This window comes from Erythrolamprus reginae, chromosome 1 (assembly GCF_031021105.1).
Source record: "Erythrolamprus reginae isolate rEryReg1 chromosome 1, rEryReg1.hap1, whole genome shotgun sequence".
NCBI classification, from domain to species: domain Eukaryota; kingdom Metazoa; phylum Chordata; class Lepidosauria; order Squamata; family Dipsadidae; genus Erythrolamprus; species Erythrolamprus reginae.
The window spans coordinates 24,840,120-24,861,288 of record NC_091950.1 but is presented as its reverse complement, the minus strand read 5'-3'; the positions used below and the strand labels follow the sequence as shown (position 1 = coordinate 24,861,288).

The following is a 21,169-nucleotide window of genomic DNA, read 5'->3' as shown; positions in this document are numbered from 1 at the left end:
CGCATACACGAGTGCCCACATCCATAACCCTAACCCTAACCCTTCACTCCTCTACCCGAAACAGAATACCCTACAAGACTAGACTTCCAATCCTGGGCCTAGAAAGTTTAGAACTAAGACGCCTTAAACAAGATCTAAGTATTGCCCACAAGATCATATGCTGCAACTTCCTGCTTGTCGGCGACTACTTCAGCTTCAACCACAACAACACAAGAGCACACAACAGATTTAAACTTAATATTAACCGCTCCAAACTTGACTGTAAAAAATATGACTTCAGTAACCGAGTTGTCGAAGCATGGAAGTCATTACCGGACTCCATAGTGTCATCCCCAAACCCCCAACACTTTACCCTTAGATTATCTATGGTTGACCTGTCCAGATTCATAAGAGGTCAGTAAGGGGCGAGTACAAGTGCACTAGAGTGCCTTCCGTCCACTGTCCTATTTATTTATTTATTTATTTATTTATTGGATTGCTCCTATTCCTTTCTTCTATTCCTATATCTCTTCTTCTATTCTTTCATTGATATGTTCTATTACTATACCTTATTTTCTATTATTTATTAGATGTATTTTACTATGAGTATCTCCTCTATAACCTTCATCATGTATTTTACTATGTGTATACCCACTAAAACCCTCATTGTGTATTGGACAAATCAATAAATTTAAAAAATAAAATAATTCAATGCTTGGGGAGAGCAGAAACAGCATCCCCCACCCCCTGGAGGTCCCCTGGAGGCCAGAAACAGCCTGTTTCCCAACTTCTGGTGGGCCCAGTAGGCTCGTGTTTCACCCTCCCTTGCTCCAAAGGCTTCCCTGGAGCCAGAGGAGGGTAAAATATCCTCCCCATCCGACTCAGAGGCTTTCTGGAAGCCAGAAACGCCCTCCCTGAGCCCTTATGCAAACCAAAAATCAGCTGGCTGACGCACACACGAATGTTGGAGCCGAGCTAGGGCAACAGCTTGCGTGCCAGCAGATATGGCTCCGCGTGCCACCTGTGACACCATGCCATAGGTTCACCATCACTGTTTTAGATCATTAACAAGCTATATCATATGCTGATAGGAAAACCAGTTTCAACAATTTGTCATACTTAGTTTTGACTCAGTATACTTAGCTCTCTCGCTTTTAAAAAAAAATCTGTTTATTTTTAAAATATTTTAAAATTAATTTTCCACTTTTAAAAAAGAAAACACAGGTACAGAAGAAAATCAAAGAAAATTAAATTAATAATAGTATATATAGATATTAGCAGTATATTAGCATTAAAGTCACTATATTTATATTATATTGTTTATACATCAGACTATAATTTGTTTCAAGGATATAAATTAGTACAGTGGTACCTACAAACGCCTCTATTTACGAACTTTTCCAGATAAAAACCGGGTGTTCAAGATTTTTTTGCTTTTTCTCAAGAACCATTTTCCACTTACACACCTGAGCCTCCAAAACTGTAACCAGAAAAGGCAGGGAGAAGCCTCCTTGGGGCCTCTCTAGGAATCTCCTGGGAGGAAACAGAGCCGGAAAAGGCGGGGAGAAGCCTCCGTGGGGCCTCTCTAGGAATCTCCTGGGAGGAAACAGAACCGGAAAAGGTGGGGAGAAGCCTCTGTGGGGCCTCTCTAGGAATCTCCTGGGAGGAAACAGGGCCGGAGAAGGCGGGGAGAAGCCTCCGTGGGGCCTCTCTAGGAATCTCCTGGGAGGAAACAGGGCCGGAAAAGGCGGGGAGAAGCCTCCGTGGGGCCTCTCTAGGAATATCCTGGGAGGAAACAGGGCCGGAAAAGGCGGGGAGAAGCCTCCGTGGGGCCTCTCTAGGAATCTCCTGGGAGGAAACAGGCCGGAAAAGGCGGGGAGAAGCCTCCGTGGGGCTTCTCTAGGAATCTCCTGGGAGGAAACAGGGCCGGAAAAGGCGGGGAGAAGCCTCCGCGGGGCCTCTCTAGGAATCTCCTGGGAGGAAACACGGCCGGAAAAGCCGGGGAGAAGCCTCCGCGGGGCCTCTCTAGGAATCTCCTGGGAGGAAACAGGGCCGGAAAAGGCGGGGAGAAGCCTCCGTGGGGCCTCTCTAGGAATCTCCTGGGAGGAAACATGGCCGGAAAAGGCGGGGAGAAGCCTCCGCGGGGCCTCTCTAGGAATCTCCTGGGAGGAAACAGGGCCGGAAAAGGCGGGGAGAAGCCTCCGCGGGGCCTCTCTAGGAATCTCCTGGGAGGAAACAGGGCCGGAAAAGGCAGTGAGAAGCCTCCATGGAGTCTCTCTAGGAATCCCCTGGGAGGAAACAGGGCTGGAAAAGGCGGGGAGAAGCTTCCATGGGGCCTCGCAAGAATCTCCTGGGAGGAAACAGGGCCTCCACCCTCCCTGTGGTTTCCCCAATCGCACAAATTATTTGCTTTTACATTGATTCCTATGGGAAAAATTGCTTCTTCTTACCAACTTTTCTACTTAAGAACCTGGTCACGGAATGAATTAAGTTCGTAAGTAGAGCTACCACTGTACCTGCTTTTTTCCATTAACAAATTAATTTCATACATACTTCAATGATTTATCATGCAGGCTAAAATCCGTTTATCTTTCATTTGACTTTCCTTCTTGATCCACTAATTCTATCGAAAGAGAAAATGTGAAGCTCAGGGTCAAAACGAGCGGTCCTTGGTGCTGTCCAAGTCATCTCTAGCACTGATGATGTTACCTAGTTTGGCTAATGAAACGTTTGTCAGAAAACAACCAAGCTCAGAGCTGTAATTTTATTACGTTTAGGATCACACGTAAACCAAAGGACTCAACTGAACAAATTCCACTGAGGTTTTCATGCTTTACATTGCCACATTTATTTTGAACTGTGCATCAATAGAAAAATGATGGAAGACCTCATCCAAAGGGTTGTATGAGAAGGATGCATGATAGAGACCAGTGGGGGGGGGGGGGCTGCAAAATTTTTTACTTTTTAAAAATATTTTTAATTGATCTTCATATTAACATATAATCATTAAACATCCACACAACACATAACAGTGTGCTCATTTGTTCTAAGTGCCCACCACCATTCATACCCCTCCACCAAAATGGGGGCATAATTTCTATATACCATTTTAACTCAAGAGCAATGTATCTATTTACATATTATAAAGTAATTCTAATTTATTTTTTATACCTTGGTGTCAAATTCTACTAACCATATATCCTCTTACCTTGTACCATCAGTTCCCGCAGATTAGTTTCATTGGCCGAATTCATCCTCAAAATTTTTCTTTACTATCACACTGTGGGTATGGCTTATTTTGTGGGTGTGGCTTGCCAACCATGTGACCAGGGGATGGCTTAAAGGTCATGTGACTGGCTTAAAGGTGGCCAACTTGATGTCACTCGCATCAAGGTTAGGGTTAGGGTGCCTGGCCTCTCCTTACCTCAAAGAGATATAATTTCCCTATTTGCTATTACTGAACATCCAAGATATACTATTTAATTCTATGTATATATATGCCATATATGTACATACATATTACACACAGGCACACAAAAATATACATTATCTAGTATATAAACTGTATGTGTATGTACACACACACACACACACAGCTCTTCTAAAATTATACACATTCAACCTCATTTACTGAGATAGGAAAAATATACCCAGAATACCTTCCGGACCGCCTTCTGCCGCACGAATCCCAGCGACCGATTAGGTCCCACAGAGTTGGCCTTCTCCGGGTCCCATCGATGAAACAATGCCGTCTGGTGGGACCCAGGGGAAGAGCCTTCTCTGTGGCGGCCCCGGCCCTCTGGAATCAGTTCCCCCCCAGAGATTAGGACTGCCCCCATCCTCCTTGCCTTTCGCAAACTTTTGAAAACTCATCTATGTCTCCAGGCATGGAGGAATTGATATATCCTTAGCTGCTTTTGATTTTATGGATGGTGTGTTTGGGCTGTATGACTGTTTTAATAGGTTTTTTTTTAAAAGACTGTTTTAACATTGGATTTGTATATGATGTTTTATTGTTGTGAGCCGCTTCGAGTCCTCAGAGAGGGGCGGCATACAAATCTAATTATTATTATTAATAATAATAATAATAATAATAATAATATTTATTATTATTATTATTATTATTATTATTATTATTATTATTATTATTATTATTATTATTATATCCAGAGCCCAGAAGAGAAAAAAAGAAAAAAAATCAATTTTCTTTCTGCCAGTTCTGCGTACCTGATCAAACTTTTACTACTGGTTCTGCGTGCCTGACCATACAGGAGCTCATCACTGATAGAGACATGCTAACGTAGAGTCAGGGCTGGGCTACTGCCCAGATGGGGGGGAAACGCAGTGGGGTAGCTCCACCCCAGAGTACCCAATTTGCACTGAAAGATGTTGAAAGAAAATGCATGGCGTCCTGCATAAGCCAAGCCCACAGTGTGGTAGTAAAAACTTTGGTAGCCCTTGACTGCGTAGAGGGGCCCTGATTGTTCCCACTAACCACAATCTCTGGTGCAGGAAAAACGGGACGCTTGAGGTCCTCTTGGGAGCCCATTCCCTCTCGGAAACCGAACCGAACAAGCGTGTGTATGGAATCCGTCGACTCATCCCTCACCCAGGGAGCAGCGAAGACACCATTCTCGATGATCTCCTGCTTATCCAGGTGGGTATTCCATGGCTTAAATCAGTTTTGCCTTATGTAACAGCACGGAGCAAGGCGCTGATGAAGAAAGGCTCCCTAGATAAGAGGGAGCAGAGTCCACAGCTGTATAGGGATCGGAGCAAGCAGCTCACATGGGATCCCACCCCTAAGTTATTAACCTGTAAAGGTGACAGCAGGACAATGGAGCCCCTCCCTTATGAAACCAGGTTGCAACTCCTTGGTTTCTTCAGCCTTGAAAGACGGCGTTTAAGGGGTGACTTGATCGAAGTGTATAAAATCATGCATGGGATAGAAAAGGTGGATAGAGAAAAAATCTTTTCTCTATCACACAATACTAGGACGAGGGGGCACTCCCTAAAGCTCATAGGTAAGAAAGCGAGGACAAATCAAAGGAAATATTTCTTCACCCAGAGTGTCCTTGGTTTATGGAATTCACTTACAGAAGAGGTCGTGACAGCTGTCAGCCTGGATAGCTTCAAGGCAGGATTAGACAGATTCATGGATGCCTAAGGTATCTGGGTCTATGAGAGTGGAGGCTAAGCTGTAAATTGCTGGTCCACAATAGCTTAGGAAAATAGTCGGTTTCCTGTCGTCATCTGTATCTTGTAGGTTGCTTGCCTGTAGAAAAATTCTAAATTTGGACATGTACGATGTCCAGGATTCCGAGTCCGAATTGAAGCAAGGTGGTGGTGGAGCCATGACCGAACTCATGGTTGCTTGGCGGGAGTTCGACCTCCTCATCGCCACTGTTAAATCACTGCACCGGAGACTTCTGTTGAACCATAACACGTTTATTCAATGAAACACAACGAGCAAGCGTTCTTCAGCAAGGCAATTCCCAACTAGGGCAACAGCTAACCCATTGCCATATTTATACCTTTTCTTAAGCGCGGGCTTTTCCAACTGACAACCGTTTAACTTTGGCGGCAACTTACATTAAGCCGCGTCTTAACCAATCAGTGAATTTCTTCAATTATTTAAAACGAACACAACACCAAGTGTATCAGTGGTTATTGAAACGGATGTCCATGAAGGGAAAGGGGGGACATGATCGAAACATTTAAATATGTGAAAAGGTTAAATAAGGTTCAGGAGGGAAGTGTTTTTAATAGGGAAGTAAACACAAGAACAAGGGGACACAATCTGAAGTTAGTTGGGGAAAAGATCAAAAGCAACATGAGAAAATATTATTTTACTGAAAGAGTAGTAGATCCTTGGAACAAACTTCCAGCAGACGTGGTTGGTAAATCCACAATAACTGAATTTAAACTTGCCTGGGATAAACATACTGTATATCCATCCTAAGATAAAATACAGGAAATAGTATAAGGGCAGACTAGATCGACCAGGAGGTTTTTTTCTGCCGTCAATCTTCTATGTTTCTATGTTTCTATGAATGGCTATCCTGGATACAGTCTGCTTCCTTCATGTCCGGTTCTCTCCAAATTAGCTTGCAGAGCCGGCAGTCCTTGGGCCCCACGTGCAGATCCTGCCATACCAGACGGCAAACAACGATGTCCCTGACCGCACTCAGTGTGAAGTGGCCGGCTGGGGCATTGTTAGCAATACGGGGAGGAAACCGGACAGGCTGCATTTCGTGCAACTTAGCGTCATCGCTCGAACTACCTGTAACATGAGGCGATACCATGACGGCAGTGTGACGGAGAACATGATGTGTGCCGAATCCAGAAAGAAGGACTCCTGCAAGGTGATCACAGGTCTGGTGGGAGGGGACGAAAGAGGACTTCTCTGCCGTGCCACTCTAGGGCAGGGGTAGGCAAAGTTGACTGTTCTATGACATGTGGACTTCAACTCCCAGAATTCCTGAGCCATAGTAGCTTCCTGCTACCTTCCTGCTAGCTCAGGAATTCTGGGAGTTGAAGTCCAAATGTCATAGAAGAGCCAACTTTGCCCACCCCTGCTCTAGGGTGAGGCAGAGTCTTGGCAACTCTTAAGGGGGAATTCTCAGCCAACGTTTCAGTGTGTTCATTAAGGCTCCCCGTTGCCCTGAACTCTGCAGCCTTTTCTCACGTGAAGCATAGTCTCCATCCCCAGCTTTCTTCCCAGAGCTTCTTACAACTGGTTCTTGTTCAGTATAAACTGGAAACTTGTTCAGTATAAAATGGAAACTTGTTCAGTATAAACTGCTTTTAAACATGGATTATCTTAATTAAACCTTAATCACAGAGAAGGAGAGGAAGGTAGTCCTTTTTTATTTTTTGCATTTTGCATTTTTGGAATTCAAGGAGGAGGGGGAGATTTAACTGGCTGGAACAGACAAAGGGAAGGATAAAAACAGGAAAAAGCCATTTTAATTTGCACTTCAGATCACAGAGAAGGAGAGGAAGGTAGTGGCCCGCGCGCCTAACGGCGCGCGAATCATATAACTATAAACCAAAATCAGCAAAGTTTGGTAGCAATAGGGGTTGTGGATTTTATTGCTAAGTACTTGTATTTCAATACATTGTTAAGATGACTGGCTTGGTGCAGTGTAACACTTGTTTGGCTGTTGTCTTCCGTAGTACCTTGTGGAACTTGGGGTACTGCCCTCTTTGCATTAGGACATCAAGGTTAGATGGCGAGATCTCTAGATTACAGTCCTTAGTTTGTAGCTTGCAGTCAGAAGTGGAAAGATTGTCCCAGCCACGTGCTGTAATGCAGCCATGTGTCCAGCCTCCACTTCCACAGCGCCACCCGAGGAGGAGGGCTGTGTGGACAACTGTCGGTTCAGGAAGATTGCGTGCAGTTGAGCAAAAACATAGTAATTTTGGTCTCTCTTTATCGAATTCCTATACTGTTCTTGCGGATTTAAATAGTAAGGATGTTGGAGATATTAGCAAGGCCCCTCAGGCAGAGAATGAGGGGATATTCAAAGGGGAAGTTGTTGTAAATGTCACCAAACCATCAAGTGCAGTTAGTAGAAATATAAAGAGGACACATTTTCTTGTGGGTGATTCGACTGTTAGAGGTGTTGATTTGGGACAGAGTAAGGACGTGGTGAAGGTGCTGAGGTGTCTCCCAGGGGCCACTGCCAGCAGGGACAGGAGGAGGATTACAAACATTGTCAAGGCTGTGAGTAAAGGTAATAACATTGATGTGGTGGTGCATCTTGGCACAAATGATTTGTCCCAGAGAAATGTCAATGTAGTAAAAAGAGATTTTCAATGTCTAAGTGTGGAGCTGGGTAAAATAGCAGATTCAGTGACTTTCTCAGAGGTGTTACCGGTTTGTGGCCAAGAGGATAAAACAACGTGTATCATAGAGTTTAATGTGTGGTTAAAGCAGTGGTGTAAAGCTGAAGGTTTTGGCTATGTAAGTCATGATGTCAGTAGGTGGTCTAATAGGGAGTTGTTTAAGAGGGATGGTTTGCATCCATCATACAGAGGTACCCAGGTACTCGGTGAGGAATTCAGAACTTTTTTGGACAGGCATTTAAACTAGGTAAAGGGGACAGAGATGTAACTGATGTGGGTGATTTCTGTCCCCGACCAATGAGGATAAAGCAGTTTTTGGAAGCTTATGAAAAGGGAGCTGCAAATAAAATAGATGTAGTTGTTGATGATAAGGGGCAAACTAATAATGAAAATAATGTTCTTCGTGTAATGTGCACGAATGCTCGAAGCTTGAGCAACAAGCTCTGTGAATTAATGGCCATAATATCTAGAGATAATTTGGACCTGGTTGCCATAACTGAGACATGGTTTAAGGATTCTAATGAATGGGAAATATCCATACCAGGATATACACTGTATAGGAAGGATAGAATAGAGAGAAGGGGAGGTGGAGTAGCCATTTATGTTAAAGAAACTCTAAAAACAACACTAATTCAAAATACGTGTCAAGATCTAGAGACTCTCTGGATTTGCATGCAAAATAAAGAAGGTTCTGTCATTAGAATTGGGGTGATCTATAGGCCTCCAGGGCAATCTGAGGAATATGACAACAAGATGGTGGATGAAATTACCCAAATGGCAGTAAAGGGAGATATTGTGGTTATGGGTGATTTCAACATGCCTGATGTTGACTGGAATATCCCCAGTGCCCTTACATGCAAAAGTAAGAATATAGTAGAGGCCTTTACAGGAGCAGCTCTGGCACAGCTGGTTAAGACACCAACTAGAGGGGAGAATATTCTAGATTTAGTTTTTACGAATGGGAATTGGGTTTCAGATGTCAAGGTGGGAGAAAATTTAGGTTGCAGTGACCATCTATGTTTGTGGTTTGATGTAAAAACTCATTGTGAGCAATCCTATAATGCAACCAAAGTATTGGATTTCAGAAAAACAAATTTTAATGCAATGGAGGAATATTTAGATAATGAATTAAAGGGGAGGGATAAAATGGCAGGAGCGAGCACCCAGTGGACTGTATTTAAAAAGGCCATCTTAAAAGCCACTGGACTGTATGTAAGACAAATAACTAAAGGTAAAAGGAAGAAGAAACCGCTATGGTTTAGCAATGATGTAAGGACTATAGTCAATGAAAAAAAGGCTGCCTATAGGAGGTATAAAGAGTCTGGAAGTATAGCTGATAGGGAGGTGTATAAAATGAGACAGAAGGAGGCGAAACAGATAATATATGCTGCTAAAGCCTCAAAAGAGGAAGAAATTGCCAAATCTCTAAAGAAGGGGGATAAAACCTTCTTCAGATATATTAGTGATAAGAAGAAGAAAAACTGCGGCATCACGAAGCTTAGTACCGGGAAAAATACATGCATTAATGGGAATAAGGAGATCGCTGACCATTTCAATAGCTACTTCTGTTCAGTTTTCTCAAAAGACACCTTACAAAATAATAGTATAGAGGGATATAGCATTGCCTCCAACTGTACGGATTCAGCTCCAGTGATCTTAGAAGCCGATGTCTTAGAAGAACTTGAAAGATTAAAGATAAATAAGGCAATGGGTCCAGATGGCATCCACCCCAGAGTTCTTAAAGAACTCAGATCTGTCATTGCTACCCCCCTGACTGATTTGTTTAACCAATCCTTGTTAACAGGAGATGTTCCTGAGGATTGGAGAATGGCAAGTGTTGTGCCTATCCACAAGAAGGGCAGTAGAGAAGAAGCTGGTAACTACAGGCCAGTTAGCTTGACATCAGTTGTCGTTAAAATGATGGAGACTCTACTGAAAAAGAGGATAAATCAGCACCTAAAAAACAATAAATTATTGGACCCAAATCAGCATGGCTTTACTGAAGGCAAATCATGTCAGACTAATCTCATTGATTTCTTTGACTATGTCACAAAGGTGTTGGATGAAGGTGGTGCCGTGGATATTGCCTACCTGGACTTCAGCAAAGCCTTTGATACGGTTCCACATAAAGAGCTGATAGATAAATTAGTGAAGATTGGACTTAATCCCTGGATAGTTCAATGGATTTGCAGCTGGCTGAAGCATAGACACCAGAGGGTTGTTGTGAATGGCGAGTATTCTGAACAGAGTCAGGTTACAAGCGGTGTGCCACAAGGGTCTGTTCTGGGTCCTATTCTTTTTAATATGTTTGTGAGTGACATAGGGGAAGGTCTGGTAGGGAAGGTTTGCCTATTTGCCGATGACTCTAAAGTGTGCAATAGGGTTGATATTCCTGGAGGCGTCGGCAATATGGTAAATGATTTAGCTTTACTAGATAAATGGTCAAAGCAATGGAAACTGCAGTTTAATGTTTCCAAATGTAAAATAATGCACTTGGGGAAAAGGAATCCTCAATCTGACTATTGTATTGGCAGTTCTGTGTTAGCAAATACTTCAAAAGAAAAGGATTTAGGCGTAGTGATTTCTGACAGTCTCAAAACGGGTGAACAGTGCAGTCAGGCAGTAGGGAAAGCAAGTAGGATGCTTGGCTGCATAGCTAGAGGTATAACAAGCAGGAAGAGGGAGATTATGATCCCGCTATATAGAATGCTGGTGAGACCACATTTGGAATACTGTGTTCAGTTCTGGAGACCTCACCTACAAAAAGATATTGACAAAATTGAACGGGTCCAAAGACGGGCTACAAGAATGGTGGAAGGTCTTAAGTATAAAACGTATCAGGAAAGACTTAATGAACTCAATCTGTATAGTCTGGAGGACAGAAGGAAAAGGGGGGACATGATCGAAACATTTAAATATATTAAAGGGTTAAATAAGGTCCAGGAGGGAAGTGTTTTTAATAGGAAAGTGAACACAAGAACAAGGGGACACAATCTGAGGTTAGTTGGGGGAAAGATCAAAAGCAACATGAGAAAATATTATTTTACTGAAAGGGTAGTAGATCCTTGGAACAAACTTCCAGCAGACGTGGTAGATAAATCCACAGTAACTGAATTTAAACATGCCTGGGATAAACATATATCCATCCTAAGATAAAATACAGAAAATAGTATAAGGGCAGACTAGATGGACCATGGGGTCTTTTTCTGCCGTCAGACTTCTATGTTTCTATGTTTCTATCAACTCACTGAAACTTTGGCTGAGAATTCACCCTTAAGAGTTGCAGGTAGCAGGCCTGCCAGATCTCATTCACTATTTACAGGCTGCACATAATATATTCAGCCATACTATATGTTTATGTGGCCCACAGATTCTCTGGAGATCATGCTATTTTTTCTGTTTCTACAGTATTAATGTATATCTATCATCTATCTATCTATCAATCTATCTCTATCCATCCATCCATCCATCCATCCGTCCGTCCATCTATCTATCATCTATCTATCACATAACCTTTCAATCAGTATAGTAGCTTCATTGCTTACATCATTTTTTGTCTTCTCTTCTCTATTAATATTGGTCTATTATCTATCTATTTGTCTGTCTATCTGTCTGTCTGTTTATCTATTCATCTATCATCTAACTTTTCAATCAGTAGAGTAGCTCCATTGCTTACATCCATTGTTTCTTGTCTTCTCTATTAATATTGGTCTATCGTCTGTCTGTCTGTCTGTCTGTCTATCTATCTATCTATCTATCTATCTAATCTCTATCTATCTATCTATCTAATCTCTATCTATCTATCTACCTACCTACCTACCTATGTAATCTCTATCTATCTATCTATCTATCTATCTATCTAATCTCTATCTATCTATCTATCTATCTATCTATCTATCTACCTACCTACCTACCTATGTAATCTCTATCTATCTATCTATCTATCTATCTAATCTCTATCTATCTATCTATCTATCTATCTATCTATCTATCTATCTACCTACCTACCTACCTATGTAATCTCTATCTATCTATCTATCTATGTAATCTATCTCTATCTATCTATCTATCTATCTATCTATATCTATCTATCTATCTATCTATCTACCTATCTAATCTATATCTATCTATCTATCTATCTATCTAATCTCTATCTATCTATCTATCTATCTACCTACCTACCTACCTACCTATGTAATCTCTATCTATCTATCTATCTAATCTCTATCTATCTATCTATCTATCTATCTATCTACCTACCTACCTACCTATGTAATCTCTATCTATCTATCTATCTATGTAATCTATCTCTATCTATCTATCTATCTATCTATCTATCTATCTATATCTATCTATCTATCTATCTATCTATCTATCTATCTATCTATCTACCTATCTAATCTATATCTATCTATCTATCTATCTATCTATCTAATCTCTATCTATCTATCTATCTATCTATCTATCTACCTACCTACCTACCTATGTAATCTCTATCTATCTATCTATCTATGTAATCTATCTCTATCTATCTATCTATCTATCTATCTATCTATATCTATCTATCTATCTATCTACCTATCTAATCTATATCTATCTATCTATCTATCTATATCTATCTATCTACCTATCTAATCTATCTCTATCTATCTATCTAATCTCTCTCTCTCTATCTATCTTTCTCTCTATCTAATCTATCTATCTATCTATCTAATATCTCTCTCTATCTCTCTATCTCTCTATCTAATCTATCTATCTATCTATCTATCTATCTATCTATCTATCTATCTATCTAATGTATATATATATATATATATATATATATATATATATATATAATCTATATCTATATCTATATCATCTATATCTATATCTATATCTATCCACCCACCCACCCACCCACCCACCCACCCACCCACCCACCCACCCACCCATCTATCTATCTATCTATCTATCTATCTATCTATCTATCTATCTATCTATCTATCTACCTCGATACAGAATGAGGCAATGGATAGCTTATCACATGAACAGCCCTGGTGGAGAGACCTCTGGAAAGCAACATTCAAAGAGACTCGGCCTTTACTAGGAAATTCTTTCTTCCAATTTCCAACATTTTATATGAATCCCAGGGGGGCCTTCAAGATACATGCTGGCTGGGGAAATTCTGGGAAGCAAGAAGGGGAATCAATGTTTTAATTTGTGGCTCCAAGATAATGTCTGCTGCCCGCTAGTTGATTATTGATTTGTCTAAACACCACTCTTTGTGACCATGTTAAATCTAGACAAGCCCTTAAGTTTAATTTCAGAAGTAGGGCAGCTTTTAGAAATCCATACCAAAAAAAGATATAATGTAAGAAAAACATAGTAGGTTACAAGGGGTGTTAATAAATCTGTTGCCGGTTTCCAGTCTGGTGAAGGGGAGTTTTTTAGATAAACTTTTTTTACTTCTGAAAAGGAAATGCATTCATTCATTCATTCATTCATTCATTCATTTATTCATTTAGATTTCTATTTATTTGTTTATTTTGTCCAATACACAATTTAGTGGGTATATATCTATATACACATAGTAAAATACATGATGAAGGTTATAGAGGAGATACTCATAGTAAAATATATCTAAGAAATAATAGAAAAGAAGGTATAGTAATAGAATATATCAATGAAAGAATAGAAGAGATATAGGAATAGAAGAAAGGTATAGGAGATATAGGAGAGCAATAGGACAGGGGACGGAAGGTACTCTAGTGCACTTGTACTCGCCCCTTACTGACCTCTTAGGAATCTGGATAGGTCAACCATAGATAATCTAAGGGTAAAGTGTTGGGGGTTTGGGGATGACACTATGGAGTCCGGTAATGAGTTCCACGCTTCGACAACTCGGTTACTGAAGTCATATTTTTTACAGTCAAGTTTGGAGCGGTTAATATTAAGTTTAAATCTGTTGTGTGCTCTTGTGTTGTTGTGGTTGAAGCTGAAGTAGTCGCCGACAGGCAGGACGTTGTTGCCCTTCTTCTCAGACTCAGGGCGGCTTACATCAATAAAAAATACGACATCAAGAAATCTAATTTTTATAAATTTTTAGCAAGGTTAATAGTAAAAAAACATTGTAAAAATCAAATTGAGGCTTTTTCTTTTTAAAAAATGGGGGGGGGGGACACAGAGAAACAAAACTGGACAATCAGGAATACACACTGCACTTCATGGGTTCAAAATATTTGACAGGTATTTTCTCTACCACAACTTTACGAAGTAGGTCAGTGATAGGAATAGATGGAAACTCTCATAAAGGTGAGATTTGAAGCAAGGTATGACTGCTTCAATGCAGTCTACATGGGGCTACCTTTGAAGAATGTTCGGAAACTTCAGATCGTGCAGAATGCAGCTGCGAGAGCAATCATGGGCTTTCCCAAATATGCCCATGTTACACCAACATTCCACAGTCTGCATTGGTTGCCCATCAGTTTCCGGTCACAATTCAAAGTGTTGGTTATGACCTCTAAAGCCCTTCATGGCACCGGACCAGATTATCTACGAGACCGCCTTCTGCCGCACGAATCCCAGCGACCGGTTAGGTCCCACAGAGTTGGTCTTCTCCGGGTCCCATCGACTAAACAATGCCGTCTGGTGGGACCCAGGGGGCGAGCCTTCTCTGTGGCGGCCCCGACCCTCTGGAATCAGCTCCCCCCAGAAATTAGGACTGCCCCCACCCTCTTTGCCTTTCGTAAACTCCTCAAAACCCATCTTTGTCATCAAGCTTGGGGGAACTGAGACATCTTCCCCTTGCCTATGTAGTTTCTGTACACAACATGACTGTATGTATGTTTTTATTTACTGGAGTTTTTTAGATTTTTTATATGTGTAATTGCTATTTTAGATTTTAATTATTAGATTTGTCTCTATGTACTGTTTTTATCACTGTTGTGAGCCACCCCGAGCCTATGGAGAGGGGCAGCATACAAATCTAATAAATACAAATACAAATGACTATCCTGTTTCCCCCACCACAAAAAAAAATAAGACACCCCTTCATAGTTACCCCAATTGGGTTTTTGAGTGCATGGCAATAAGGCCAAGCACTTATTTCAGGGTTAAAAAAAAATAAAAGAGTTTGATTTCACTGGTCAACACAAAAAAAAATCATCAGCAAAGGTAATCTGTCTGTTTTATGGAGTTTGATGTCCTGATTCCAAAAATGGGCTTAGTTTTGCTCCATCACATAAAGTGTCTGATATAGAAGCATTTTTGTTACTACGTTATTTCTACATTTATTTATTTATTATTTTATTTATTAATCAGATTTGTATGCCGCCCCTCTCCGCAGACTCGGGGCGGCTCACAGCAATCGCCATACAATGTAAACAAATCCAATATTTAAATTAATTTTAAAACACCACAAGTTAAAACCAATCATACACACTAGCATACCATACATAAATTTTATAAGCCTAGGGGGGAAGGAACATGTCAATTCCCCCATGCCTGACGACAGAGGTGGGTTTTAAGGAGCTTACGAAAGGCTAGGAGGGTGGGGGCAACTCTGATATCTGGGGGGAGTTGATTCCAAAGGGTCGGGGCCGCCACAGAGAAGGCTCTTCCCCTGGGTCCCGCCAAACGACATTGTTTAGTTTTCAACGTATGTGGTAATTACTGCTTTCTTAATGTCGCCAGTATATTTCCTGTACCTTATAATAATGATGCTGTTCGTAGAAACTAAACCAGCTACAGAAAAACTATATACATTTTTGAAATCAGAAGAAAAAAATGATTCAGAAAAGTACAAGGTCAACTGCGATGATTACAAAAAAGAATGTTTTTGTAGACCTGTGTTTTGGGGAAAACGCAGTAGTAATATTAAATAATAGTAATACTAAAACTGGGACTGACTCCGCTTTGTTTCTCAGGGAGATTCTGGTGGACCTATTGTTTGCAACGGCGTTGCTGAAGGCATCGTGACTACCGGCTCGTCCGTTTGTGGCAATTGGCGGAAACCTGGGATTTACACCCGGACTGCTCCCTACGTCTCATGGATCACCAACACCACAGCGTCCAACCCTTAAGTCACAAGAGGGATTGCTTGGTAGCTCTCCATGCTGAGACTCCAAGATCCAAAGGGTGGATGGGATTGGACACCATTTGTCTGAGATGATATAAGGTTTCCTGCCTGAGCAGGGGGTTGGACTGGAAGACCTCCAGGGTCTCTTCAACAACTCTGTTATTCTGTTGTTCTATTCTCCCAAGAGGTTCTCCTTCGCTTATGAAGATGGGCTCTGCCTTTTCTCTTTGCTTTTCATTAAGGGGCACCTGTGCACCAACTAGCAATGCTTACTAAGAATTATTGTCAGCTTGCAAAAAATAAAGGAATAAATGGCATAATGATGGATGCTACTTTTTATTATATTATTATTATTATTATTATTTATTATTATTCATTAGTATTATGCCAATATAACACAGCAAACGAGATCACTATGCTGGATTTCATATTTCATCACCAGTCGGGCGCTTCCCAAGCACGAATCCCAGCAACCGGTTAGGTCCCACAGAGTTGGCTTTCTCCAGGTCCCGTCGACTAAGCAATGTCGTTCGGCGGGACCCAGAAGAAGAGCCTTCTCTGTGGCGGCCCCGACCCTCTGGAACCAGCTCCCCCGAGATATCAGAGTTGCCCCCACCCTCCTTGCCTTTCACAAGCTCCTTAAAACCCACCTCTGTTGTCAGGCATGGGGGAATTAAAATTTCCCTTCCCCCTAGGCTTATAGAATTTAAACATGGTATGCTTGTATGTATGAGTGGTTCTTTAAATTGGGTTTTTTTAGATTGTTTTAATATTAGATTTGTTTACATTGTCTTTTTATATTGTTGTTAGCTGCCCCGAGTCTACGGAGAGGGGCGGCATACAAATCTAATAAATACAAATATAAATACAATACCTAGGACTGCGTGATGTAGCGACAAATTATATGTGTCAATCCCAATAAAGCGGCTTTTTGCAATTGACAGATGTAGATTTTGTCAATTCCGATGGTTTTCAAATGTCCGCTAAGATCCTTTGGCACTGTGTCCAGCATGCCAAGTATTATTATTATTATTATTATTATTATTATTATTATTATTATTATTATTATTATTGGAGCTCCTGCCCTGATAAGGGCAATACAATGAAGACAGTCAACTCAGTCAACTGGCGGGCCCTAGGGGAAAGGCCTTCTCTGTGGTTGCCCCTGCCCTCTGGAATCAACTCCCCCGAGATCCGCATTATTCCTTATTATTAGATTTATATGCTGCCCCTCTCCAAAGACTCAGGGCGGCTCACAGGATACAATAAAAAACAGTGAACACAAAGACAAATCTAATTAATCAAAAAACTAGGTAAGCTAAAAAAAACAACCCAATATATTAAAATCAATCAAATAAATTCAGTAGCAGCCATACATCGCATTTATTGGCCAGGCGGTCTGGATCTAATTGCCCCAAGCCTGGCGACATAAGTGAGTCTTAAGACTCTTGTGAAAGGCGAGGAGAGTGGGGACAGTATGGATCTTCGGAGGAGTTTGTTCCCAAGGACCGGAGCCACCACAGAAAAGGCTCTTCCCCTCGGTCCCGCCAAATGACATTTTTTGGTTGACGGGACCTGGAGAAGGCTGACTCTGTGAAACCTAACCGGTCGCTGGGATTCCTACGGCAGAAGGCGGTTGTAAGTAATCTGGCCCAATGCCATGTAGGGCTTTGTAGGTCATAACCAACACTTTGAATTGCATCCGGAAACCAATCGGCAACCAGTGCAGTCCGTGGAGTGTTGGAGACATGGGCATGTCTGGGGAGGCCCATGACCTCTCGTGCGGCTGCATTTTGCATTTATCATTATTTAACACCCAGGGAGCCTGGAATCCCACTCCTCATGATATCCCTCTTCCCAATCTCTTATTTGAATGGTGGATAATTGTAAAACATGGCTTTGTGTGATAGATTTACCGGCCTCTGAGTTCCGAGTAGAATTCCTTCAAAGAGGAACAGGGCAGAAAACCCTGGAGAATTCCTGCCAATCAATGCAAATCAAATCAATTCTGGCAATGGAAGCCCAAGCATCAGAGTATAAGATGCACCTTAGTTTTTGGAGATAAAAATAGGGAGGGGGGGAAATCTACCCACCAGGTATTCATCTGACTAGTGTCCTTAGTCTGGTCAGCTTCAGTACATTATTTTATCCCCTGGTTAAGGTTTTAAAAAAAACCTTATTCTGCAAGAGTAACAATAAAAGAGCCTGCAAGACGGTAAGAGCTGGGAACATCGTTAGTACCTGGTTAGGGCTGGAAAGGAACTTATTCAAAGCTAGTAGAGCAATGAAAAAAAGTCTACAAAGACTTAGAGCTGAAAAAAACATTCTTTGTAGAGAGTAACAATGAAAAAGCCTGCATGTGGCCCCTCCCGCACTTTTTCAGCTAGTAGGGTGCTGGAGGAGGCATCCATCCTCTCTCCCCACTCCCCCTGGCCAGTGTCCGGAGAAATAGAATAGAATTTTATTGGCCAAGTGTGAATGGATACACGAGGAATTTGTCTTGGTCCATATGCTCTCAGCGTACATAAAAGAAAAAGATACAATGCATCCCTCAAAGAAATCCAGTTTCACACCCCTGTTATAAGGTCTCCTATCTTGAGCAGGATGTTGGATTAAGGCAGTGTTTCCCAACCTTGGCAACTTGAGGATCTCTGGACTTCAACTCCCAGAATTCCCCAGCCAGCATTTGCTGGCTGAGGAATTCTGGGAGTTGAAGTCCAAATATCTTCAAGTTGCCAAGGTTGGGAAACCCTGGATTAAGGGACTTCTACTAGTGCTATGATTTTATGTTATATCACAGTACAAAGTCACAACAGCGTGATAAATGTACTTGCACTTAGGACAATTGCACCATCCCTGTGGTCACATGATCACCATTGAGGCATTTGGCAACCAGCTCACATTTATAACCTGTTTCAACATCCCGCAGTTAACACAATTATGGTTTGTGAGCATTTTTTGCCAATTTCTGGCAAAAAACAAACAAACCCAAACCCACCCATCGAAAAAGTTGGATTTCCTTAATATTTGTAGTGATTCACTTAACAACCACTGTATATGTTGTAAACTCTTGATGTAGAACTTCAATGACTTACCAATGGCAATTCCAGACCCAATTCTGGTCATAAATTGAGGATAACACAAAATCCTGTTTGTCAAGCAGAATTACTGTATGTAGGAGTTTTCTAGAGGTAAGCAATTATTTCTATCTTCCACTAGAGGGTGCACAAGTATTCTGTAATTTTAAAATCTTTTTTTCATATATACCTACTGTCTCAAAAGAAAATCGCTTTGCAATACAGTAAAAATGTAGAAGAGGTTTCTCTTTCCTTTAAAAACCAGGACAAACTTTTGCCACAGTTCCAGCCCAGGTTGGTTGCTGGCCTGACTTCCAAATGGCAATGGTAATGAAATTCATTTAGTTTACATTTAGATGTGAACTTACTTAAGGTTGCAAATAAATATATGATAGCAGTGTTCTGATATCTGAGAGGTTGCCACAAAAAAGAGGGAGTCAGGCTATTCTCCAAAGCACCTGAGGGTAGAAGAAGCAATGGGCGGAAACTAAACAAGGAGAGAAGCAACTTAGAACTAAGGAGAAATTTCCTGACAGTTAGAAAATTAATCAGTGGAACAGCTTGCCTCCAGAGGTTGTGAATGCTCCAACACTGGCAGTTTTTAAGAAAATGTTGGATAAACTTTTGTCGGAAGTGGTGTAGGGTTTCCTGCTTGGGCAGAGGGTTGGACTAGAAGACCTCCGAGGTCCCTTCCAACTCTGTTATAATAAATATCCAAACTGGGTATTACCAAAATGCATTGTTCTCCAAATATTACAAAAAAGGAATCAGTTAGGAATGACTCTATGTAAAATGCATTTTAAAGAATAACCAATGACCTGCAGGTCCTCTGGTCCAAACCCCTGCCCAAACAGGAGACCTACATCTGCTCCACCTAGGATTGAACTCGCAACCTCCTGATTGTGAAGAAGGAAATCTACTTCTAGGCCACAGCAGCTGGGACTATGTAAAATTATCTCTTATCTCTGGCATTTTCCCCTTTTTATGCTTGTCCTCTTGGACAGAAGGAATGGAAGAGAAGATTTTGTTTGTATGTGTGTTATAGCAAGGGTCTCTAACCTTGGCAACTTTAAGCCTGGCGGACTTCAACTCCCAGAATTCCCCAGCCAGCTTTGTTGCCTGGGGAATTCTGGGAGTTGAAGTCCACCAGGCTTAAAGTTGCCAAGGTTGGAGACCCCTACATTAAGAGAATGGATTGTGTGAATGAAATAGAATGGTTGGTGAGTTACTATTTTTGAGTTAGGGTACTTTATTTTACAAACTTTTCATTTGGATGTGACCCTTTCTTAGTGTTATCTCTGGCAGGTTTTATCTGTATATGTGTTAATTGACTGGCTCCTACTAGCCAATTCACAGATGTGAATTGATTGACTTCTCCCAACCATATTGATAGATTTTCTCCATAATGATCTGCTTCCAACCTAGTTTTTCAGGTTCTTCCTATCACTACTACAAGTGAGTCTGTTCCCCATATTGTTGTCCTACCTCTTCTCTTTTCACACCAACAACTTCAGGAGGCAAGCCATTTCACTAATTAGTTTTTTCTCACATTTTTTCTATCATTGTTTCGATCTTAACAAGAAATAGACTATGGTCTACTTTGTCAAATGCCTTACTAAAGTTGAAGTAAATTATGTATACAGTACTGTATTTCACTAACCCACTATTGTAATACACTCTATTTTTAGCATGATCTGTTTTTGACAAACCATCTTAGCTTCTGTTCATAGTTTCGTATAGTTCTTGGTGTTCACACAGTTGCTTGATTGTCTTTTTCCGGGATCTTCCTAGTATTGAACTTCAATGTCAATCCTCAGAATTTATAGAAACGGCCAGGCTGTCTAGAGAATTCTGGGAGCTGAAGTCGACACATCTTAAAGTTGCCAAGTCTGAGTTATATGGATTTAAAATACACCAACTATACATCCAGTAACACGAGCCAATTGTAATCGGTGGTAAAGAATGATGGGAAATGTAGTTGAACAACATCAGGAGAACGGTGCGTTCCCTGAGTTATGGTACCGGAATTGTATACAACAAAGGAACTGTAATAAGTTGAGTAAGAGAGGCAGGGAACAGAAAAATGGGGAGAGAGAGTAATACAAAATGATAGACATATGCAACAGTTGTGAATATCCTGAAGATACAGGGTTCAAATCTCCAGTGAAATCCATCTAATTATCCATAGATAATTAGACAAACA

General features: G+C 41.1%; 1 protein-coding gene across 1 annotated transcript; it reads left to right on the top strand.

The window, feature by feature from the left end:
- Positions 1–4,271: 4,271 nt before the first annotated feature.
- On the top strand, positions 4,272–16,209 carry CFD (complement factor D). The gene is made up of 4 exons (XM_070737057.1): positions 4,272–4,279; positions 4,492–4,636; positions 6,087–6,344; positions 15,738–16,209. The coding sequence occupies exons 1-4, from the start codon at positions 4,272–4,274 to the stop codon at positions 15,891–15,893; spliced, it is 567 nt and encodes a 188-aa protein (XP_070593158.1). The 3' UTR covers positions 15,894–16,209.
- Positions 16,210–21,169: the final 4,960 nt, after the last annotated feature.